The following is a 25188-nucleotide window of genomic DNA, read 5'->3' as shown; positions in this document are numbered from 1 at the left end:
GCTACACTACACAAGGTCCCAGATCTAACAATGTCCTCTATTTAGGCCATTACTTTGAATCAGGACCATGCTGCCAATGGAGTCAATGTGTGTTTAGGTCAACAGCATAAAACTACATTTACCATGACTCTCTGCTCTCTTCGTCACAGTAACTGAAAATGCTCTCACAGTTTGTTCATATTTAATCCCATATGACGTCTTTGACCATATTGTGATCTGCGTGAGAGGAAATATGTTTTTCCCTACATGGCATAAGTGTGTATTTCTAAAGGAAGTAGCTACTCTAAAGGAGTGGTGTGTGAGAGTGTTGGTTTCCGTCTGCATGTACAGCAGCAGCAGCATGTGTCTGAGACAGGAGGTGGCCGTGGGGAGTGCTCTCTCAGACAGGAGTAGAGTAGTGTCTGGCTTTTCCCTGCTCACTCCTTACTCCCTCCTTCCCCCTGACTCCAGAAACATGCCCTACTTCCAGACCAGCCTTCCTCCCTTCTCTCTTCCTTTCTCTCGCTCTCTCTCTTACGCTCCCTCCTTCCCTCCCTCACTTTCCCCATCCCTCCATCCCTCTCAGACCGGCCCTCCAGGGAGGTGTGTATGTGGGTCAGAGACGTGACGTGACTGGAGCCTTCACAAGGTTCAGTCAGACAGAACAACTGTCCGAACGGACAGAAAAGCTCTATCGATATTTTCTCCTTCACTTTTCTCACCTTCTCTTATCCGTGCCCCCTCCCGCCATCTCCCCCATCATTGTGTTTCACTGCTCTGCTCGTCTCACATGTCCAGATGGTATGGAAGACTAGACAGGTTTATAGGCTGCTGGTCTGCCTGCTTCAGAGACCAGAAAAGGCCCCTTAGAGGGGAGAGTCCAGCTCCATAATGCTCCATGCTCTGTAGCCATGTCAAACCCTCTGCCCCTGAGTGATGGACTGTTAGCGCTGCTCTGTTAGGACTGCTGTTTCTCTCAGTGCTGAGACTGGCTGGCTGCTGTGATGCGTAGTGTATCTTTATGAATTAGTCATTACTGCCAAGTCTTTCTCATCCGTAGCTGTGTGTGTTTGTGTGTCTGCCTGTCTGTCTGTGTGTGTCTGTGTGACTGTCTGCTTCTGGGTGTGGATTTATGGGAGTGCACCAGATACACTATGTCAGATACAGTATAGGCTCTCTCTCTTTCTCTCTTGTTCTCTTTCACTTTCTCTCACTCACTCACACACACACACTCACGCACGCATCCAACAGTGGGTGCCCTTCTTCATAAATATTGAAATAGAGGAACAGTCAGGGTTCCAGCTGAAAGCACCTTTCATTTTGCCTTGCCTTTCATCCCTGCATAAGTGGCCCCCTTCTCCTCCTCCTGTGTAGCAGAACATAGTCTCTCTGCAGCGGGGAGTCTTAAGTACCTCAGGAAGCCTCGCTTTATTCTTCAAACAGCCTTATGTCCACAACCTATTATTTTATGTAAGCTTTGCTCTGAAATGTCCCAGAATGGGTTACTTACTGTAGTAAGCATACGGTAAATTGTTTTGTGTAATTGTTATTTATACAGAACTTGGCCCGTTTTTCCAGTCGACTGATTACCGCAAGCTTGACTTCACGCTAATGTAAATTGCTCCTCTCCCCCTCTCCTTCCCCAGGTATGACATCCGATATGAGAAGGAGGATTTCCTCCTGAGAATCAAGAAGGCGTCGGCTGGGGACCAGGGGACCTTCACCTGCGTGGCCGAGAACCGTGTGGGCAAAGTGGAGGCCTCGGCTACCCTCACCGTCAGGGGTGAGTATAGGCGACTGTATGAGACAGTCAGACACCTGTCACCAGTCCTGTTTCTGGAGCTGTGGTATTAGTCTCAGCTGGGTGGGCCCAGGCCATTCCTCTCCCCCACCCTGGGAGTGTTATTGCCCCCCTGCTGTGAGCCTGGAGCTGGGCTCAGTCCCTCTCTCTTCCCAACAAGGTCTCACAGTCTCACTTCAGTATTCAACATTGTTAAAACAGAAAAAACCTGACACTGAAGCATAAAAGACATGACGGTTAAGTTTAGGCATTAATTCCAACTGGTTAAGGTAAGGGTTAAGGTAAGGGTTAAGGTAAGGGTTAAGGTAAGGGATAAGGTAAGGGTTAAGGTAAGGGTTAAGGTAAGGGTTAAGGTAAGGGTTAAGGTAAGGGTTAAGGTAAGGGATAAGGTAAGGGTTAAGGTAAGTGTTAAGGCAAGGGTTAAGGCAAGGGTTAAGGTTTGGGATAAGGTAAGAGTTAAGGTAAGGATTAAGGTAAGGGTTAAGGTTTGGGATAAGATTAAAACAGAAAAAATTTAAACGAGTGCCTAGCACTGGGATTGAACCCGCGATCCTCGTAGCCGAAACACCCAGTTTAAACCCTTTGTTATCCCCATCCACAACGTCCTAGCAAGCCCCGAGCCTACTAGAGACTAATACATGGTCACGTTGCCCCTAGTGGACGGTATTGATGGCATCTCCCAACATGCTGGGGACCTGGACAAACGTTGAATACTGAAGTCTATCTGGTGTGATCTCACTGCTCTCCCAGGGCCCAGGCTGGATGATTAAACCAGTATCTCCAGCCTCCACTCAGATATGAGCAACTTAACCAGAACCAATTGTGTTACACACCCTGTATCTCACTATCCATTGCACATCACCACACCACACTGTGTCCTCTGTCAACTGGGATGCTAATAGGAGAATTGGTGGCATGAGAAAGTGTTTTCAGGGTAGGTGAAGAGGTGAAGAGGGTGAGATCCAGCTTTCTGTCTTTTGCTTGTACATCAGCAAAGTGTTAAGTGACAATTCTGTGGTGTTCCCACATCTGTGAATATGCCTAAGTGTACAAGGTTATTGTGTTAAACTATACACCCCTCCATGATGATACCCAGGTGTATTTCCTTTACCTGAGCCCCATGCCATCACCTGCCATGGTGACTGAGCCCCATTCTCCTCCTCCTTACCTGCTGGAATTTGATACCCAACACCACGTCATTCATTTCTGATTTCCATTTTTTTTCTTTCCCTCTCCTCCTCTCCTCTCTGTCTTGTGTTTTGTCCTCACCCACCCATACCATTGTTCTGTCACCAGCTCATCCTGTTGGTAAGTAAGAGCTGATCCCATTGTGCATGCATTGCTCTCTTTTTCTCTGTCACACACACACACACACACACACACACACACACACACACACACACACACACACACAAACATACACTCAAATGCACATGCTCACATGCTAAAGCGGGCTGTTCCTACACTTGCATACATACACACCCATTAACACCAGCACACATTCACACCTGATTATTCAACATACTAATACATGCACATGTACCTCCTTAGTTTGAACCACCCAACCCAGCCCTCCATTTAGTTGTGTGTTGTTAAGTTAGTTGTAACCCCTCTGTTTCTCCAACTTGCTGGTCAAGACATAGTAGTTGATATGCAGTAGTTCTGATGTAGAGACTACAAGGGGAGAATGTATGTAAAAGCACTCGTGCTCATGAGTTGGTCTCATTCATTCAGGTTTGTGGCCAGCAGGATGAATGGCTTGTGTGGTCTGCTACCTGTAGTAATGGCTGTTCAGAGAGACTACTAGACAATCACCTGTTGCATGTTCCCTGTAGCCTGTAGCCTGTAGCTTGTAGCTGAAACCTGTAGCTTCCCTTGATTCGTTTGTGCACATGAACAGAACTGTCTCTAAATGTCTTCCTGCTGTGCTGTGGTGACAGTGGTTTACTTCTCTGACCTTTGACCTTTAGAGGCTCCCCAGTTTGTGGTGCGACCCCGGGACCAGATCATGGCTCAGGGGCGCACAGCCACCTTCCCCTGTGAGACCAAGGGCAACCCCCAACCCACTGTGTTCTGGCAACGAGAGGGCAGCCAGGTAAGAAACACCTGTTTGAATAACGTGTGTTGAATGTCTGTATGCTTCTTTACATGACTGTGCCTGTGTGTGTTAGCTCTTGCCTGTGTGTGTTATCTCTTGCCTGTGTGTGTTATCTCTTGCCTGTGTGTGTTAGCTCTTACCTGTGTGTGTTAGCTCTTGCCTGTGTGTGTTAGCTCTTGCCTATGGGTGTTGGCCTCTTCCTACACAGATAAACAAAAACAACCTTCTCCTCATTGTCTTAACCCTTGTGTGGTGTTCATGTTTTTGTTATTCACCCAATGTTCACGGGTCTGATGGACCCACAACATTATTGGGTTTTTAAAACAATACAGCCATAACAATTTACGTAAAAATACTTAATACTTAGATGTTGACTTATATCAATTACAAGCAATATAGACAGCATACATGGTTAATATTTACCTCTGCTAGATCACATTTATCAATAAAAGTGCTATTTAAAAAATAAAAAATAAATTATAATCAAGACATGGGTGGAATGAATCATGTTTATCTTGAACAAATATAAATGAAACAAGGTTTTCATCACTATTGATGTTTATTGCTTTGAACTGAACAAATTGGAAGGACAGATTTTACAAACATTATTTTATGGAAATGATAAATGAGCCCCATTGAACACAAATTAAGGCCGGTCTACACACCACATGAGGGACAGAGTTTTACTGTGTGTGTGTTGCAAATGTATTTCTTGCACTTGATGCATGTGTACTGTGTCTTCCTGTCCTTCTTGGGTCCACACACATCGCAGCGCTTTATCTTGTTGCTTCCGGCAGCAATCTAGAATGATGAAAACACTTAGTTCAGGAATTTTGCTAACATCTCACTCACTCACTCACTCACATATATAGTTACAGCAGGCCAAGGTAGGAGAGTCAGACACACACACATGCAACAACATCACTCATACTTACTTCCGGTATTAGAGTTGTTGGTTCTGTGGGTCGGGCGGATGGGGCACCAGCATCCTCCTCCTGAATCCTCCTCACGATGGCTGCAGAAGCTGGGGTCCTTGGGATATGTTGCCTCCTCTGGATTTGAGGTCTTACCAATGCCTTGCCCAGCTCCTCGAGAAAGAGCCGTCTCCTCTGGAGCTTCCCCCTGTTCCAATCTAGGTTCAACGCCATCCAGATGACAAACGCGTTGTACGCCGAGATGTCCAAGATGTTGAAGAATATCACAAGTGGCCAGCGTAGGGTTCTTCTTTTGCAGCTGTAGCTAGTCACCAGCTTGTCTAAATTGTCCACCCCTCCTTTTGTGGCATTGTAATCCATTATGATTTCTGTTTTTTTTATGTTCCTGGCCATAGATTCTCCCATCCCTATAGAGCGTACTCATGAGAACCACATTGTTGCCTTTCTTTGGCACATAGGACACTAGGGACGTGTCGGCCGTGAACACAAACTTAGAGGAATTGATAAGCCTGTTCCGTGTATTCAACAGCTGAGGTGGGAGCCCTGGCTTGTTTTTTCGTACTGTTCCTACCATCGTCAGCTTCCTCTTGAGGAGCTCCTGTCCCAGCTTGTGCAAAGTAAAAAAGTTATCGCATTTGATGTTGTGGCCACGGAGTCCCTGTGTCACGTCCAGGACAACCTGAATCCCTCGGTTCATCTCAGGGGCTCCTCCATCTGGCTTCCCCGTATATACTTGCAAGTTCCCCACATATGATGAAGCAGCATCACAGGCAGCCCAGATCTTGATTCCATATTTTGCGGGTTTAGATGGTATGTACTGCCTGAAGGGGCAGCGGCCCCTAAATGGCATAAGCTGCTCATCAACAGTAACGTTGGGCCCAGAGTTGTAAAACAGGGGAAGGCGGTCCAGAGACATGATCCTCATATTCTGAAAATTCTTCATCTTCCAAAGTGGAAGACGTTCCATCCACACTAGCTTCTCTCTCTGCAAAAAAAATTCTAAGGCCCTCTGAGCAGAGATTATTTTTGCCATACTGATTGATTGTGGTAAAGAGCCACACTTGCAAAGCTATTTATTTGTTGTGTCCCTCCCCCAATTTGCACCTGGCTGGGGTAGAATGTGGGAAAATACAGCATTTTTTACAATGTATTGAAATAATGTATTGTAATAATATTGTGCAGGTTCCCGCAAGACATTGTGAGGTTTCACACACTACAAAGGGTAAAGAGTGCGAGAAAAGCAGGAGACAGGCAGACAGGTTATTGGTGCTATGTTGAAACAGCAGACCTAGGGAGTAGGAAGACAGAGTGAAGGCACACAGCAAACCTTTTTGTTTAATTTTTACTTGTTTTCACCTAGACACACACTTTTCCACACTTTTATTACCCTCGGGTCCAGTGGACCCGAACACCACATATGTAATATAAATGTGTAGGGGGGTGCACAGTGTGCACTCAATGAAAATGTGTTATTTTACATGTTCTTCACAGAAAATGAGCCAAGGCCAATGAGTCTCAGGTTGAAAAAATAATTAATTATATCATTTTTATTTTAGTAAACATTGAAAATGGGTCCCATAGACCCGAACACCACACAAAGGTTAATTGAGACATGAAGGTTGGGTCCTGATTGGACAGTGGCTAGAGCCGTGGGACGAGAGGGGGCGGTCAGGACTCCCGTCCCCGTGACAGTCACATAATGAAGTGGTCATCAATCATCGGTCCACTCCGCATGCTCTGACCAGCCATTTATTTCACAAGAAACAACATTCATTTGCTGCTTTAGAGTCGTTAGGCATAATGGGATCAGGCTAATGTCCTTGCATTCCCCTCCGTTTGTCTGCTCTCAGGACGCGGAATGGGGAAAAATCTCATTTAAGCGAGAGAGATAGAGATCTCAAGGCTATGAGTGGGCGGCCGTGAGGACTCACTCAATGTCAAGACCCCTACTGCAGGGCATCATCACGGGCAGGGCTGACCGCCTCTCACCCACAGTGTAAATGACTAACCACCTTGAGCAGATAGAGGACCCCGACCCCTCTGCCCCCACACTTACTACTGAATTACTCACACATTTCTAGGATAAGTGAGTGAATAGGAGGACTACTCAGTAATGAACACACACTGAGAATGGACATGGAGGAAAACAGAGCAAGGCTTCAGATTATTGGTTTGACCTGTTGGTGCTTTTTAGTCAATGCAGTCTGCTCTCGCATTGTACATGTATGGTGTATGGGCTATACTGTTATATAGCATTGTATTGCCAAGGATGACACTCACTGCAATTAAAACTCCCTCTGTTAATTCCTGTCACTCTAAATGTATCTTTCCTTCCCTCACATTTCTTATGTAACTAACTGAATGTAATAATAATTTAACACAGTACAGTTATGATTCACTATTCACTCATGCTATTAACTGCAACATGTAAATTGAATCTCGCCATGTTTCCTGCTGGTTTTCTGTTGGGCACAGGACAAAACACCATGCTAATGAGTCTCTCCTATCTTTCCAGGATCTGCTGTTCCCTAGCCAGCCAGCCCAGGGAGACAGCCGTGTGTCAGTGTCAGTGAGTGGAGAGCTGACCATCTCCTCCGTACAGCGCTCTGATGCAGGCTACTACACCTGCCAGGCCCTCACTGTGGCTGGCAGCATCCTGGCCAAGGCTCAGCTGGAGGTGGCAGACGGTGAGAGCATAGAGCACGTATACACTGCAGACAAACACACTGCGGACACACACAGACACACACACACCACACACCTGTAGAAGTGGTCATGCCAATGTGCACCTGCAGATGCATATCCTAGCCAACTGACACCTGCAGACCTATGCCTTTGCCAACACAATTGTGCGCCTTGCCTGAGAACAATGCACAACTAAATGCAAGCACACAAACACACACACGCACACTTGCTTGAAAACATGGACTGAAGGGCCGGCCATAAAATGCGTCAGAGGCTGTCTGTTTAATGCTTGGCACTTATCTTGGCTGAGATGTGGTGTGCTGAACGCTGTAAGAGCTAATCGGTCAAATGCCTTCATCCATTTCATTAGCATCTCACTGTGGGAAGTTGCACCATAGAGAGGCCATGAAAATCCTGAAAAGAGTGAAACTGTTTAAATGAAAACTCTCTCCCTGATGGAGAGTTACATTTACACTTCTCTCCTCTCAAAGAGCATCATTATCTTAAGTGCAGAGGTAGTGCCAATTGGGAGCTGTTTGGCCTCTCTCTCTCTCTCTCTCTCTCTCTCTCTCTCTCTCTCTCTCTCTCTCTCTCTCTCTCTCTCTCTCTCTCTCTCTCTCTCTCTCTCTCTCTCTCTCTCTCTATCTCTATCTCTCTCTCTCTTTCTCTCTCTCCATTCATTTATTGGCTCCCTCACACACATTATTGAATTAACATCTGCTCAAGGATTTTTTGGGAAAGAAAACAAGTCTTGCCCTGCGAGGTGGAAAAGATAGATCAGTATGCAAATACTGTACGGGGGAGTGAAGGAATGATCAAGTGGTTGAGTGTGAAAAATTATGCAAGAAAGGAGTCATCTTTTGTTGTTGCATCTGATCACAGTTAAATAATAGTTTTTTAAGGCTAGCTTCTATATCCGTTGTACAATATTAATCATACAATGAGGTGCTGACAATGATAACATATACAATGTATAATAATATATATATATGCCATTTAGCAGATGCATATAGGGTGGGGATAGTATAAGAACTCTCAGTAGTGATGTGGAGAGAGTAAAAGAATGTCTCACTTTATAAAAGCTGGTGTATGCTTAGTGGAGTTACTGTGTTCCTCTGAGTCTGAAGGAGCTGTGATAGGAAATAAGAGCTCTAGAAGCTGATGCAAACACTCTGTCTGAGTTGAGACTAAGAGCACTGATAAGGAGGGGAAGGAGAACAGAGGATATTACAAAACGTGAAAAGATTGAACACCTCAGAAATGCAGAGGCTGCCCAATGAATGACATAACATGCATATAAGAGCATTAAGGAGATGTATTTCTCCTGTATTTCTCCTGTGGTTGGCAGTGTTTTGTCTGGGGGAGGGGGCGGTGAGGTGCAGTGGTGAGTCAGAGGAGAGGAGGGAGGTTTGGGAGGGAGGGAGGGTGTGCATGTGTTAAAAGGTGTTGTGAAAGAAGGCAGGGTAATTAGCCCCGTAGGCGAGCCATCGTTAATCCACACCTTGTAATTAGAGTGCTAAGGTGTGATGTGGTGCCATGAACACACACTATCAGAAACTTGCATACGACCCCCAAAACAGGTACCCCCATCACAACAAATATATCAAGAAGACCTTGGGTCTCCAGTGGTAAATTCACTGGGTCAAATAAATAATTACATATATAGCACCAAACTATAATTCATTGTTTGTATTTCATTGTAAATTCCTGATCATGATTTCTGATTCCTTATTTTTCTCCAGCTTCAAAAGACCGCCCCCCGCCCATCATCCGGCAGGGCCCATCCAACCAGACGCAGGCTGTGGGGGGGGTGGCCCTGCTGAGGTGCCAGGCGTCAGGGGACCCGGAGCCCACCGTCACCTGGCTGAAGGACGGCCTCAGTCTGCTGGGGAAGGACCCTCGCATGGCCCTGCTGGAGCCTGGCAGCCTGCAGATCCAGAGCACCAGGGTGGGTTTATAGGACTGATGGTGTACAAACACAATGCACCCAGTCACAGCAGCAAGCCTCTCCTCCACACTCCATGCTGTGTTCACTCATGATTGATTTGGCCTTGAGTCTGCCTGTCACAGCGGCTTCATCTCTTTTCTATTTCTGCTTCTCTACTTTCCTTGCCCTCTTTTCAATACACTGCCTGTTCTTTGGGGTTTCTCTCTATTCTCAAAAGCAGGTTGTTAAGGTTTGTGTGTGTGTTTGTCGCTCTTTGTGTGTATCTGTGAGTGTGTCATATTGTTTTTTGAGAGAGAGGATAGAACATTTCCCATCTGTCAGTTGGATGTAATTCAAATGGACAAGTGCAGTCATGTTGCTTTTAAAGATGAATAGAGGGTATTGATTTGTATGTCATTTAAAGCTGTCGTTTAAAGCCAGTCTCCTGGGCAACGGTTAGAGATGCTCTAACTCATGGACAGTGATTGGGGGTGGGGGAGTGTAACCATGTACAGCACCATATCACCACCATCAAAGTGTGTGTAAGATGTCTACCTACACACACATGCACTCACATCTGCACGGACACACACACACACACACACACACACACACACACCACCCCTTTATCTCCCAAATCTCATTGGAATATCCATTAGACTGGCCAAAGCTGCAGTCCTCTGGGTTGATTTAATAAATAAACTTAGGGAGACGTGGGTATGAAAACGGAGGTAGTGAAATAAGGAGACCGAGAGAAGGGGAGGGAGGGAGTGAGGGGAAAGACATAAAAAATTGAGAGAGAAAGGGAAGAGGGTGCAAGAAAGCGAGGGAGAGGGGAGACCGGAAGAGAGGGAACGAGGGAGAGAGAGAGAGGGGGGGAGAGAGCGAGGGAGAGGCCAGCTGTCATCGTTCCCCAGTGTTAAAGCGGCCAGCGTTAAATAGATTATCATGTCTCTGTTTCACTGTGTCTGTATTGATGATGATGGGGCTGAGGATGTGGGGGGCTGACTAGTACTAAATTAAATGTATTAAGAAAATTAACGTCAGCACTTCATGGCTCTTTTTTCATCTTCCCCCGCTCTGTCTTCTCATTCACACCCACTCCCTCTCCCCCTGGGAGTGAGTCAGGCCAATGGAGGTTAATGCATTTTTTGTGTACTGCTGGCTGCCGAGCTCTTTCTATAGCAGAGGTTCACTACCAAACAATATTACTACTATCAAAAAGGAACACAGGTTTGAATGAGCATATAAAAACCTTTGTTTGTGAGGTGTTGATTGATCTGTTCCTCAGCATAATATTTGGTTGGTCAGGTGTATGACCATTTTTATGGATGGATGTTTTTTTAAAAATGTTTTTTAAAATGAAATGGGCAATTATTTGATTATTTAACTGGCTGGTCAGTGTAGGTTGTGATTATCGCTTTGTTCCTCTGTCCTCCTCAGCTGTCTGACTCTGGGCTTTACACCTGTGTTGCCACCAGCTCCAGTGGGGAGACCTCATGGAGTGCCTTCCTGGATGTCAGAGGTATAGTAACAATCCATCTTGATTTACTGTCCCTTCTACCCACCATTGATTGAAGCCATGCACCAAACACATTCCACCATTTCTAATGCACCTTTCTGCTTCAATCTGCCTTGTTCGATTTGATTCATTTTGATAGAGCATCTTCTCCTTTCCTCCCTCTCAGAGTCCAGTGACCTCACAGACACCATATCCCACAATGCCAGTGCCCTCCCAGGGCCTCCCTCTAAGCCAGAGGTTACTGATGTCACCAAGAGCAGTGTCTCGTTGTCATGGGAACCTGGACCCGAGGAGGGCGCCCCAGTCTCTTCCTACGTCATCGAGGCCTTTGGGTACGTCTGGGAACAGTGGCCCCAAGCGAAGCCGCACTAAATGACCCCAAACTTTCAGAGCAATGACAGATGTATTCGTTTATGTGGGCATAAGGGTCACTGCCACATTCAGGGCAAGCACAAAAATCCTAGGGATTTTGCAGAATAGTTTGCATACGAGAAAAATATACAGTCCAAGAAGGTTGATCAGGGTCTATTTGAATCAGTGTTTAAGTGTTTAGGTTTGGTTTCAGACCAGTCGTGCAGTATCTTGATTTTGCTAGGTAAATTAGCCAAGCGCGAAACAATAGGACTGTAACTATGGAGAGCTATTACTGTAAAAGCTTTTCTTGGCTGGGCTCACTAACACTCTTCCTCTCCACGGTTCTCTGTGAGCAGTCAGCTGGTCAGCAACAGCTGGCAGACTGTGGCCGACCACGTGAAGACCACACAGTTCACGGTCAAAGACCTGCGACCCAACACGGTCTACCTGTTCCTCATCAGAGCGGTCAACGCCCAGGGTCTCGGAGACCCCAGCCCCATGTCTGAGCCTGTCCGCACACAAGGTACTTAACCAACCAGAATGTGCTACATGCCAACATGACATTTGAAATGGGTTTGATGGCAATTATTGATGGCATCTCTCTCTCTCTGTCTCTGTCTGTCTCTCTCTCTCTCTCTCTCTCTCTCTCTCTCTCTCTCTCTCTCTGTCTCTCTGTCTCTCTGTCTCTGTCTCTCTCTCAGACATCAGTCCTCCAGTGCAGGGTGTTGACCATCGTCGTGTCCAGAAGGAGCTGGGTGATGTGGTGGCCAGCATGCACAACCCTGTGGTCATCAGCTCCACCTCTGTCCAGGTCACATGGACCGTGAGTACAACTGTTTGGATTACTTACAATTGTTTTTGTTGTTGCATATCAACAGAGATGCAGTTGTTAGTTGGTTGATAGTTTGAGCATCTGTTGACCATATGTAAGACGACTCACTAAATAAAGCGTAACTAAACATTTTGACTTGCAGAGCCAAATGATTCATTGATTTACCATATATGGCACAATGAGGAACTTGGGTATGAACCAGAGTGCTTTGTCTCTGTGGTGAGTTATTATTCTCACAGAATCTCCAGCTGAATAGCGAGAGAGATGAAACTTGTTTTCCATGCTGGCTGGAGTACAGCATTAGGATCGTTCAGGAACAGAGACAGCTTAGCTAGTCTTTCCAAGCTTCATATACACAGTTTCAGTTTTGTTTTTCACAGACAATGCTGTGTGTCAACCACTGTCTGCACACACACACACACGCACACAGAGACAGCTTCTGAGATGGGTGGACTTGGAGTCCAGGGACAGCTGGTGTTCCATCAATCTGTGATCATTTGGAGTGACGCAGGAATGAAGACAAATGTTTCTCACCGTGACAAATAGATCACCATTAGCAGCAACATGTTGTGTTCACTCTTTTGGAAGCTGTTTGCAGTCAGCTCTTTATCTGGTGGTTATTATTATTTTCTCCTGGCAAGGTGTCCCATCTGCCTTCTGGAGAGCACTGCTTAATGACAGAGGCTCTTCTATTTCACACATACTCACATGCACACACTCCATATGCTTCAGCACTGTACGCACCGGTGCCTTGATGACATTTTAACATTATTAGGTATCTGGGCTCTTCGAGATAGGGATTTGCATAGTGCATAGCACCATTGCGTTGAACATATTATCCAATGGTATACTAGTTCAAAACATGGTATATTAAAGTGAACAGTCAACAATACCACTCTTGTGAAAATACAATGAGATACCATCTACCATCTTCAATTAGCTACATGATAATATTACTAGTATGACATTTCATTGTAACACAGGCCAGATTAAATCCCAGAATTAGCGTAGGGTTTTCTTCTTCTCTCTCTCCCTCGTTCTTCTCACATATTTTTGTTGTCAAGCAAACCCCTTCTCCTAACATACCCTAGCATACCTGTCCTATAAGACAAGGGAAAAGTAAACAGAATTTGCTTGTTTATGATATTTACTCCCTCTATGGCTGCATCTAGCTAGCTGGATCAGTCAGTTCCAACAGGTAAGGGGGTAGGGGTGGGGGGGTGGGGGGGAGAGAGTGAGTGGGTGTCTCCCTAAGGTTTATTCATAAAGATTTTGGATTCACGAATCATTTCGTTAATGAAATGCAAACAGGCGCCCGTAGAGGCAGAGCGTTGGCAGCGCGTCGCCATGATTTATTTGGACTGGGCTAAGGGTAAACAGCTGCTTTATTTGGCCTGTAAAAGCTTTCGCTTGCTTCTGCCCCTGTTAACAACCCATTACTGTGAGTTATGTTGCACACTCCCTCCCCAGACCCCACCACTGCAACTTTACCTCGCCATAGTAACGGGATATGTTTACAGAAAAGGATAATGCATGGTTTTAATCCACTCTGTCGGGGTCAAGTGTAAGAGCTTTGTAGCTCTCTCTTTTGATGGTTTGGTCGGCAGGTGCTGTATTTAAATGGGCAGTAAGTAGTTACTATGACTCAAAGTCGATAGGATTCAGCTAATGTTGAAGAAGAAATGTTCTTGTAACATTACTCTAGTTATTGAAAAATCCCTTTCAAAATCCACAATATAAATCATCACCCCCTTCCTACCCTCTTTCTCTCTCTCTTTCTCTCCCTCAGGTGGAGAACCCTTCCCAGTTTATCCAGGGCTATCGTGTCCTGTACAGGCAGACATCAGGGCTGCCCTCCCCGGGGGCCTGGCAGGTGCAGGACCTCAAGGTTCCCTCTGAGAGAGACGTGGCTCTGTCTGGCCTGAAAAAGGGTGTTGTCTATGAGATAAAAGTCCGCCCGTACTTCAACGAGTTCCAGGGAGCAGACAGTGAATCAATGACAGCACGCACCTTGGAGGAAGGTAAAGGACCGTTACTGACTCAATATGTGTAGCGATGCAACAAAAAGACATTGCCAACTGTGTAGGAGGTCTTATTTTCACTTTGTCAAAAACTTTTGAAATTGTTTTACATCAATGCTACTTGTGTGCTACGTCTGGTAATGGCAACATACCTTGAAGCTGATACAGAATATCATTGTACACACCCACACACGCACTCTCTGCAAACAAACATCAGAAAACTCAAGAGAAGACACACAAACACTGAGTATTGTGGTGGCATCTTCCCTGTGGCAGATCTCCCAGACATCTCAGCTCTGTAGGGGGGTATGACAGGCCTTTTAGTCTGTGGGGGGGCCTGTCTCCTGTGACACCAGCTCAAACATCTTCCTGCTTCTCTCCCTGCGCCTCTCCCTGTTCATGTCTCTGCTCTCTCTGGACCCCTGCTGTCACATCGCCTGCCATGCCCCTGTCGCATACAACATTCATACTATGACTTTATGATTTTACCTCCCTCCCTCCACCTCGCTCTGTCTTTCTTTCTTTCTTTCTTTCTTTCTTTCTTTCTTTCTTTCTTTCTTTCTTTCTTTCTTTCTTTCTTTCTTTTTTTTTTTTTTTTTTTCTCTCTCTCTCTCTCTCTCTCTCTCTCTCTCTCTCTCTCTCTCTCTCTCTCTCTCTCTCTCTCTCTCTCTCTCTCACTCACCCCCTCTCCACCTCTCCACCTCTCCATCATACACATGCATAAATCAAACGTTCACTTACAGCAAATCAAACATTGATGTCAGTCAGAGATTTGAACAGAAGCTCAAGTTACATTGGCGTCTCAGGTTAAGATTCAGCCCTGTGTGAGTGGTTGATTAATTGGGGCCAGCAGCGTTCAGGCTGCTTTTTATTCCTTGTGTCCATTAACCCAATTAGGCCCACACAGGAGTTGTTATCCAAGTGTAACGCTCTGGGCATGTTCAGTCCGTGTAGCCAGTTCTCTCCAGACCTAGGGTCCTTCTGGAGAAATCTACTGTATCCACGGTAGCCAGGTGGCTCAGAGGCCAGCTGGTAAATGAGACTGTTGTGTAACGTCCCACCTGGCTAGCCACATTTCACTGAGAAACAATCCAATAGCTGATTCACATGGATCTTCCACTGACTGTATAATGCCATCACAAAATGTATGGCTTCTCAGTTGAGTTAAGTCCTGAGTTAACCCAACCAATCAATCTGATTTAAATTAGTTGTGCCTTGGGAATACAGAGATGGTAGTTCAGAGTATTAAGTTGCTGTAGTGTTCTGAATGAATGAATAATAAACCTCCAACACTATAGAAACAATAGGTCTATGTGTTAAACTGTCCTATAATCATGCTGTTAGCATGCATGTGTCTCCTAGCTGTTTGAATCCCCATACAGCCTTTGAAGGTGACTGGTCTGAGTGGTCTGTCAGCCCACACTGGGGATCAGCAGTGTTTTGTCGATCTAAACCGATTGGACATGGGGTTGCCAGAGTGTCACTTGGCACGCGACGCGGCACGCAGCAGGTCACATTTCTGCCGGTGATACATCACAGAGCTAATGGCCTTATTAGCATCTCCTTCATTACTGTTCACCACAATGGAGTGCTTTCATTTAGCTCAGATATGCATAATGTGCTGGTTTAGCATCCCGAGCGCAAACGTGTGACTGCGCATGATGGGGGAGGCGGCGTCAGTCGCTGGGCTCGGGCCCTTCATCACAGGCCCATACTTTACTCTGTCTGGGGTACACGTGCCAGTCTGCTCTGCTCTGTTTTGGAAGGGCACAGTGAATCGGTTATTGGTATGTTTAGTAAGGCTGTATGGAATTTCACCAGGCAATGAAGAGTGATTGGATCTTGGAAGTTCAACAGCCAATAGTATTGTTTGGCATTAGATATTGTAACTAGATGGATTATTATAGTAGATTCACCTAAACCTACAAAGGCACCAAGAGACCTCTGGTACTGCTACTCTGCCAGGAAAAGAGATTAAAAGGAATGAGAAATGATTCAGAGAAAGACTTAAATATAAGGGATGAAGGTTGGAGAGAGGAAGATAAAGAGAGATAGAGTCTGGAAGCAGGAAGTGTGGAGAGTGGAGTCATTATTTCTGTATGTTGTGGTGGCTCTCCCAAGCTCATTTTTTAACACAGTGGCATTGTGCCTTACTGCTGCTACAGAGACAGCCTGCCTCATTGAACTACTCTTTAAATATAAATCAAGGCAGTGCTCTCTGTTGTTCTCTGGTGGACAGCAACAGCAGGCAGCAGCAGTTCTCTATTGGAATGTGAATATGTGGTTGATATGTTTTGTTTTGTTGTGTCTCCCCATGCAGCACCCAGTGCTCCTCCTCAGCAGGTGACAGTGCTGACAGTGGGGAACCATAACAGCACCTCCATCAGTGTGTCCTGGGACCCCCCTCCCACAGACCACCAGAACGGCATCATCCAGGAGTACAAGGTAGGCAGCAGCAATCTGTATTCTATATGTTGAGAAAATAAAGGCTCTGGTATACAGCTTTACTGTATGTGTGTTGTGTACAAATGTTGATATTACAAGACATTTGGTATCAACTGTCTCTCGCCACAAATTCCTGTCCCTGTGTGTGTGTGTGTGTGTGTGTGTGTGTGTCTGTGTGTTAGATCTGGTGCCTGGCGAACGAGACACGTTTCCATGTGAATAAGACGGTGGACGCGGCCATCCGTTCCGTGGTGGTGGGGGGTCTGCAGGCAGGGGTGCAGTACCGTGTAGAGGTGGCGGCAGGCACCAGCGCCGGGGTGGGGGTGAAGAGCGAACCCCAGCCCATCATCATAGGTAACACACACAGGGTCTGAGGCAACACACATAATAGCAGGGAACCCTAATCTGACTCACAGACAGGGGGTCTGGGAAAATGATTGATCAATTTATCACACTTGGTAAAAATAAAATTGTGCATTGTCGGAGATCACGTGTACTGCTCGAAGCTGAAGGTTCACTGAGTTCTGTAAGGTGGGCTCCATTCATAGTGATCTATCAGGAAATCAATAGCATTTCATTTAGTGTAGTGTCCAGTAACAGTGTGGTGAGTGCTGTTAGCCATATCAATAATCCTCCTCGATATCTGTGCGGCCAGCGCTAACAAAGTAGACAGTGTTATTGGGGTGGGCTTATCAGCCTATCACATCTTATCAAACAGCTGAAGGATGCGCTGAGTATATAGGCCTAAAATCAATAGCAGAGCCAGGCCAAACGCTCTTCATCCGTGACTTTTGACTGATGTGTGGGGAAAATATCCTTAACGGCCACAGAAAGGCAAACAGAGGCCTGTGGACTGAGGCTTAATGACTGGGGCTGGGGCCCCTGCTCACGCTGGAGACTGTGAATCTAATTTCACAGCACAGTAGCTGCAGCAGAAAATCAAACTCTGTCTGAGCTGCTCTGTCAATCTCCCGTCTCGGAGCTCAAATTGATGAGAGCGCTGCTGAATTGATTAACTCTCTGCCAACATATTGCAGTTGTTTTATGCTTTCGATGGTGTGTTTTTTTTATTTGATATTGTTTATCTATAGTGTTGTTTTTACCCTAGAAAATAACTGTAACGTGATTGTACCTTTCTTACAGAATTTCTTGTTTTTAACTCATGTAGTAGATTTTGATATTAACTATCGATAAACATAGATTTTTACTCATTTTTGAGAGATGTTAGCCATTGACTGGTTTGGGTCTACTGGACAACAAAGCGCTATCCATCCACCAGATGCCATGGTGTCCCTCTGACGGGTGTCTCCTGTCCCCTGCTGTCTGTCCCCAGGTGCAGAGCTGCGTGATGTGATCACGGGGGCTGAGGGCAACAACAGCATCTCAGACGTGGTGAAGCAGCCGGCTTTCATCGCTGGGCTGGGAGGGGCCTGCTGGATCGTCCTCATGGGCTTCAGCGCCTGGCTGTACTGGAGGAGGAAGAAGAGGAAGGGCCTCAGCAACTACGCAGGTCAGAACCACTATACTATTACTGATATAGGCCTGAGTAATATCAACACAGATCAAAAACACTATACAGAAACATTACAGTGAAGACTAGCTTTCCCAACTGCCTTTAGAGGACGTGTCTAGGATGAGTTAGTGGAATCCCAGGTGAGAGACAGAGCTGTTTTGGCTGGATGGTGTATCATTTAATGCAGAACAAAGGCAAAGATATTCACCTCAGACAGAAATAAGCCTTCTTTGTTTTAATCCATTGTGCACCTAGGTGCATCGGCTATGAACACAATCCCATCAAAACTGCACCATAACACTCAAATACACACATTTGAAATAAGTAATTCACATTTCCTTACATTATGGGACCGTGACCTATGTTGTTCACACATTAGCCGTAAATGCATTCTCCAGATTTAGGTATGCAATTTTTCGTTTGGCCCTCCGGGGGTGATTTTAGCATGTTGCTGTGGAATATTCTCATTATTTGTATTGCAAACACCATGCTTCAGTGGCTGGGGTGGAAACCATAGTGATTACCGAATCCAAGAGTTATTTGCTTTATTCACCAGCGCTCCTATGATCCCTCCTCTCCTCAGAGCAAATCCATCTTCAACATGCAGTTCAATGTTTCTGTCTCGTTTTTGCTGCCTGCTTTGTATCTGTCACCCAGCCAACCTCCATACTCTGTCACATTTTTCTTGATAAAAATGTATCTACCATTGTCAAAAGGATGTCTTTTTATGTCTATGGTTGTGTTCGTTTGTTTATGCTGATGTTGCATCGACTGTCTACAGTGTCGATAGGCTTTTAACACACTCTCTCTCTCTGTCTTTTTGTTGCAGTTCAGTCCTTCACTTTTACCCGTGCAGGTATTAGCCATTTGTCCTGTCTTCTCACCTTAGTTTGGATGTTGGACTGTAGCACCAGAATATATTTAAGAAAAATATATACCAGCTTGAAACACATTCAATGTTAACAGAGCACTCTTCTGATTAAAATTCTTCCTTCTCTCTCGCTCTGCTCCCTGCCATCTCTCTCTGGTTGGACCTCAGTGACGTTTCAACGAGACAGAGGCCTGATTGAAAATGGAAGGTGAGGACAAACAAAATCCTTATTAAGTCACTCAACACTCCCATCACTCAAACACATTGTAATGCCATGGTCTTTGATTACAGTAACAAAAAAAACATTAGAAGTGATGATCCATCCCTTGTGGAACAACATGGATGCTGGTGTGATGATAGAACATATCAGTCTGTAATGATCAACCTTCACGGAGGGTACAGAATCATAGCAATATGAATATATCAGTTATGATGAATGAACTCCCTATATGTTCCAACACTCCCCCACTTATTCATCATGGCGCAACACGTGCGTTGATGTATCGATTGATTGAGTCATCAATCACTCCCGTGAAATTATCAGAAACAATTAATGCGGGCAGAGCAGGTTTTTTTATTGGCTCGTTCATCTGTGCGGCGGGGCCGGTGGCGGCGTTGCCAGGGGGGTGATGAATTTGCCTGTCGACACGCGGGGAGCGGCGCTGCTCACGGCACGCCTCCAGAATGCAAGCATATGTTACGATGTAAAGAGATAATGGCCCAGGGGAGTGGGGCTGGAGAGGAGACTCCCCAGTCCCACTGATCCCCAGGCAGGCAGGCAGACACTGCAGTATAGGAATGTAGAGTACCCCTGTCGTCTACTGCTACTTTAGTCTGGACTGCCTGACAGAGCACAGAGATACGTAGCCTAGCTCTGAATATCACTGGGTGAAAATCACATCTTCCTCTCCCTCTCTCTTTCCTTCTCTCTGCTTTCTTGTCCATTTTCTCTCTCCTCTCTCTTTCTCTCCTTTGTCACACCTGAGCAGGCAGATCCAGCCCAGAGCTGATACAAATGCAGCCAAAAAATACGCTAAAAATAAACTGTGTTGTGTTGCCTGAGCCAACGAGTGTGTTTGTGTGTGTATGTGTGCGTGAATGCGCACGTGTGTGTGTGTAGGTTATTGGATGTGTGCGTCTGTGTAAATTTGTGGGAACATGCCTGTGTGATTTTATATGGAAATTACTGTCATAATTGTTTAAACACATTTGAGCCATCACAAGTCATACAATGCCCTGGGTGCTTGGCAGACCTAGCTTAAAGGGAAATCCATTTGAGGACTTCTGCATTAATTAACCAAATGCAAACAAAGGCATGTGACTGAAGCCTCTCTACATACCAACTGCTAGATAAGGTTATAGTTAATAGCACAGATATACAGTTTAGAAAAATACATTTTCTCCTCCTAGTAACAAAATAAAAAAACAGTATTTATTTCAGGAGTGAAATTGCCAATTTCCTGTGCAATATGAGAGGGGTGGTTTCACCAAAACAGCCTATGAGCGTTGCCATGTGTGTTGCTATGGAGACGTTACCCCACCACCCCGTGCTGGCAGGCTAACCGCCAGAAGGCCCTCCATGATTCAAAATGTAAAATGTAAATGTCTGTAGTGCTGGGCTCTAAAAGGGATTTAATGTCTGTGCGTTTAGTCCTGGTCCGTTTCTCTAGGGGGTGTTAGGGGCGCTAAAGCCCAGCACTGATTTATAGACTTGTCAGTTTTTTATGTCTCTCTGTTTGTTTATTGTTGCCTCTGCTCCAGGCTGCTCCAGAGGAGCAGATATGCTGAATGAGGTTTCACAGCAATTTGTTGTTGAAGCAGTCGGTATAACATAATGTGCGAAAATGAATAATATTGCTGGGATTCAGATGGCACCAGATGTTTTCCTAATAACAATCTCTCTCTCCCTCCCTTCCCTCTCTCTCATTCTTCTCCGTCCCTCTTCTCTCTTTATCTCTAAAAACAGTCGTCCTGGTCTACTGAAAGCCGGTGACCCAGGATTCCCCTGGTTGGCTGACTCCTGGCCCTCCACCAGCCTGCCAGCCAACGGGGGCTTGGGAGGTCCCAAGGACCGGGGTAACTTTGGTCGTGGAGGTAAGAAAACATAGATATCACCTCTGGTCAAACAGAACCAAACCCAGAGAACTAGAGAATGGAGGTTGAGAGAAGGCTGACCCAGACCGTCCCAGTTGACCACGGTGTCACACAATGCCACAGCCCCACAGTGAGGCCAGAGGTCAGAGGTCATGTGCCCAGGGTGTGCCCAGAGTGAGAGGCAGTGAATACATGTATGAGCTGCATGCATTATTCAGTGTGGAGGGTATCCCTCAGCAGGCACACTGACAGGCCGTCACACACACTCCGGACTCTCAGTCTCTCTGGATCACGCTACCTAGCTCATCACTATTGGCTTAAAAAAACTGACACGAACTTTGATGAGAATGTGTGTGTGTTTCTTCTGCCTATGCATGATTGGTTAAATACGCTTGTAAACTAGATGTCTTCTTGTGGCGGTGTGTGTTTCTGTGTGTGTGGGCGTTTGAGATGGAGAGATAGTATGTGTGTATTGGTGCCATTTTCCTGTAGCTCGTTTAGCTCCCACCAGGTTGATGAGTGGCCCCGAGCCCCTGTGGGTAGAGCTGAAGGTCAGCCGTTTGTGACGGGCCCTTTCCCTGGACACAGCTCTGGGCCCCTACAGGGCATTGCATGGCGACGTGATAATTATCCTGCTAGCTAATCACTTTGATTCATCTCAGCTCGATTGTGGTCAGTTGAACTAACACAGGGAGCCTACCGCTGGAGCAGGGAGTGCTAATGTGTTAAACACTGACCTTAAAGATTGGTCACTTTATCTCTCCATGCATCTCTGTCTGTTTCCTAATCTCTCTCTCTCATCTCAGATGTGCTACCCTCCGGAATGGGTGAGAAGACAGGTACCATGCTGACTGACGGTGCCATCTACAGCAGCATAGACTTCACAGGCAAGGCGGGCTACAGCAGCCCAGCACGGGGCAGCCAGGCCACGCCCTACGCCACCACCCAGATCCTGCAGTCCAACAGCTTCCATGAGCTGGCTGTGGACAGACCAGACCCCCGCTGGAAGGCGTCCCTTCGAGCTCAGCAGGAGATTGCCAACCTGGGCTACTCACTGACCAACGGACGCCCCTGCAACGGTAGCAACTGCAACACTAGGGAAACATAGGGAGGGGATGGGCAGGGTAGTGATTTTGAATGTGTGCATGTGTTCTTGGATTTGTGTATGCTCCAAAGGAAGCCCTAAAACATAGCATCAGATCTCCCTAGATTGTAACATCGTGTGGATGGTCAGTCACGGAGTGAAGCTTAGCATTCATTAGATGGCTTTATGGAATAACAATAGGCTTTAAGACTAGGAGGGAAAGAGAGAGAAAGATAGGGAGAAAGTGAAAGTCTGGAAACCACTGGCGTACCGGACACTCTCACAAGGTGGGGGGGGGGGCCCACGAGCTGTGGGGGCCCATGCACCCGTCATCGACAAATATTTTTTACATTTAATAAATCATTTTGACAGTAACCCTCCAAAAAGTTATTCATAAACCTTTTTAATTTCCATATGTACTAGGAAGCTACATTTTTCTTTCTTGGGCTTCAAGAACTTGCCTCAGGCCTTGAAAAATGTACTATTGAACTAATTGAAAGTAAGGGGATATCGGTGAACAAATGTCGTGGTCAAGGCTAAGACGGCGACAGTGCAATGAGTGGAGCTTACTCAGGTGTTCAAAGCGCATATCAGACCGAGAGCCTAATGCTTCTTAGGTAGTTCTTTATTAGTTTTAGTTTTGAAAACGATCTATCCACAAAATCGACAGCTACAGGAATGGTTAAAAACAGCTTGATTGCCGTAGCAACATCAGAGAAACTGGGCAGAAGGGAGTGGTGCTTCAAATACAGCAGTTCTGCAACATCTTTAATTAAGCCTCTCATTCTCCTTAATTGCCGGCCTCAACACGTTACGGAAATATATTAACTGTAGGCTATAGGAAGCTCTGGGGCATTTGAATTGTGTGGTTGCAATATCAACAGTCCCTTATCTCTGGAATATCTTGGCATTCATCATTCAAGACTAAGTTTAAATTGTGTGCAGCGCAATGGACATATAATGCAAATGTCTCCGGAAAGAATGTCTGGGATGGCAATACTCAGTACAGAAAACAGTCGGGTCCACAACCTGGACCTACAGGCCATAGTGAGTCTCTCAAGTTGGATTTAATTTAATTTGATTACATTTAATTTACCTTATATTGCAGCCCATTTGTGTAGGCTATTACCCAGACAAAACCCGCTGAGTTCAACAATAAATAGTGGCTGAATTTGTCCTCAAGCCGACTACTTTCTTCCTCATTGTTAGGCTATTTGATGTGTAATTTTTATAAAGGGTTTATAATAGCAGCTAAATAGCAGCTAAATACTGTATATAGCTATAGATAGTAGGCTACACTGCATAATGAAACAGTCCCTAGTAAGCTAGTGTTTTGAGGGTGGACTGACTGTATTATTTGGCATTATTAGACTGGTTTTACACACAACAACTTTTTATCCAAGCTGGGAGAGTGTGCGAGGAAGGCTCATGTCATGCAGGTTCAGGTACGCTATACAGGACAGTTGTGTATATATATTAAAAAAAACATTAAAAAATGGTTGCTGATTAGTATGCTGTTGTATTGAAAATACATTTTACAATCTGCAATGTTTGAATTTCCAACTTTAATTACTGAACAAGTAATAACATTATTGCCACCAGCCAGGAGTCTAAATGGCAGCCTAGTGACACTGTGTATACTGTAACTTCATGAAATGTTAGGCTTAACATGAGACAATTACATCCAAATAGCTCTACCATTAAACATTTCTCCATTAGCTAAAGCAAAGCTATATGCTACATGCCCTGGCACCACAGAAAGCCTATCATCCATTCGATAGGCAGCCGCATAGACATATCGCAACTTCAGTGACATGGACAGCGATCGGTAGTCTAGACTTTGTCAGTAGCTGTCTGGCTGACGCATTCGATTTTTTATTTGGTGGGGTGGCGAACTCCGACCTTGCCGGGAGGGTCCAGAGAAACTGCGTTAGGCCAGTGCTGGAAACAATAGATGAAGAGATGTATTTTCAGTGGATTGATTAGAAAAGAGAGTTGAATGTTGAGTTCAGTAGAGAGAGGAGACAGGGAGAGCACAAACAACAAGTTAGAGAGGGAGAGAGAAAGGGGGAAGCAGAGAGAGGGGGATGAGGGGGATGTTATATTTACATTTTCATTGTAAATGGACCCTGAGGATATAGTGGTTAATCGCTCCTCTCTTCATGTCAATTTTTACTCCTCAGCCTCAGGAGTTTTCTACCCCAGAAATGTCAGAAAATGAAGGCATATTTATTTGGATTAATTTGATTAGCCGAGGCAGGGATTCCTTTGTGTTTTGACCCGTGGATATTCAATTAGCTTGGCTTTGCCGAGCAGAGCCGTGTTGTAGGGAGAGTCTCAGTCAGTCTGTCTGTTGGTCGGTCAGCCGGCCATTCTCCTGCGTGTTTTGGGCTGTATGCTCAGCTGAGTGCTGGTTAACTGAGAGAGATAAGGAACAGAGAGGAAGAGGAAGAGAGGGAATGGACAGAGGGAGGGAGCCAGCCTGCAGCTCCGGGCCCCAGGTCTCAGTGCCTCTTTAAGAAATCGAGACTTTGGGCCTACAAGCTTATATCTGACATTTTTGTAAAAAATGTGTTAGTCATATAATTGGTCTTTAGATGGTTCTTAAAATATCTGTGAAGTTATTTAAAAGTACATTTTAAGTGAAAAAAAGGAAAAACTAGAAAGTTTTATCTGCATAAACTCATTTGAACTTGGCACTATAAGGTTCTATCTGCAATCCAATCACAAGCCTGAACATATACAGACGAACCAATCAGAACACGTCTTTGCCATCTCACTCTAAGTATGGTTTAGTCTAGCCAGCAATAATGGCACTCAAGCAAAATAAAACTGTCAGAAGTCTTTAAGTAATCCCGTGTAGCTCCGTTGGTAGAGCATGGCGCTTGCAACGCTAGGGTTGTGGGTTCGATTCCCACGTGGGACCGGTATGAAAAAATTTATGCACTCACTAACTGTAAGTCACTCTGGATAAGAGCGTCTGTCAAATGAAAAAGTATATTATGTTGTTACATCGTTGTTCAGTGA

The 25188-nt window shown here is 45.5% G+C and overlaps 1 protein-coding gene across 1 annotated transcript in view; it reads left to right on the top strand.

The window, feature by feature from the left end:
* Window positions 1-25188, top strand: part of LOC311143124 (roundabout homolog 2-like) — a gene marked incomplete at both ends in the record, with an annotated part of 174370 nt that overhangs the window by 141424 nt on the left and 7758 nt on the right. The window contains 16 exons of the mRNA XM_084178921.1: window positions 1626-1762; window positions 3751-3875; window positions 7329-7500; window positions 9241-9446; window positions 10869-10950; window positions 11114-11279; window positions 11658-11824; window positions 12003-12124; window positions 13923-14154; window positions 16475-16599; window positions 16782-16953; window positions 17933-18109; window positions 18942-18968; window positions 19152-19191; window positions 20950-21077; window positions 21884-22156. Coding sequence (XP_084035047.1) covers window positions 1626-1762; window positions 3751-3875; window positions 7329-7500; window positions 9241-9446; window positions 10869-10950; window positions 11114-11279; window positions 11658-11824; window positions 12003-12124; window positions 13923-14154; window positions 16475-16599; window positions 16782-16953; window positions 17933-18109; window positions 18942-18968; window positions 19152-19191; window positions 20950-21077; window positions 21884-22156 — 2351 coding nt within the window. The remainder of the gene's footprint in view (window positions 1-1625; window positions 1763-3750; window positions 3876-7328; window positions 7501-9240; window positions 9447-10868; window positions 10951-11113; window positions 11280-11657; window positions 11825-12002; window positions 12125-13922; window positions 14155-16474; window positions 16600-16781; window positions 16954-17932; window positions 18110-18941; window positions 18969-19151; window positions 19192-20949; window positions 21078-21883; window positions 22157-25188) is intronic.

The sequence above is a fragment of the Coregonus lavaretus genome, assembly GCF_964263955.1.
Source record: "Coregonus lavaretus genome assembly, chromosome: 15".
NCBI classification, from domain to species: Eukaryota; Metazoa; Chordata; class Actinopteri; order Salmoniformes; family Salmonidae; genus Coregonus; species Coregonus lavaretus.
The sequence above is the reverse complement of the archived record's forward strand: the minus strand, read 5'-3'. Positions and strand labels throughout refer to the sequence as shown.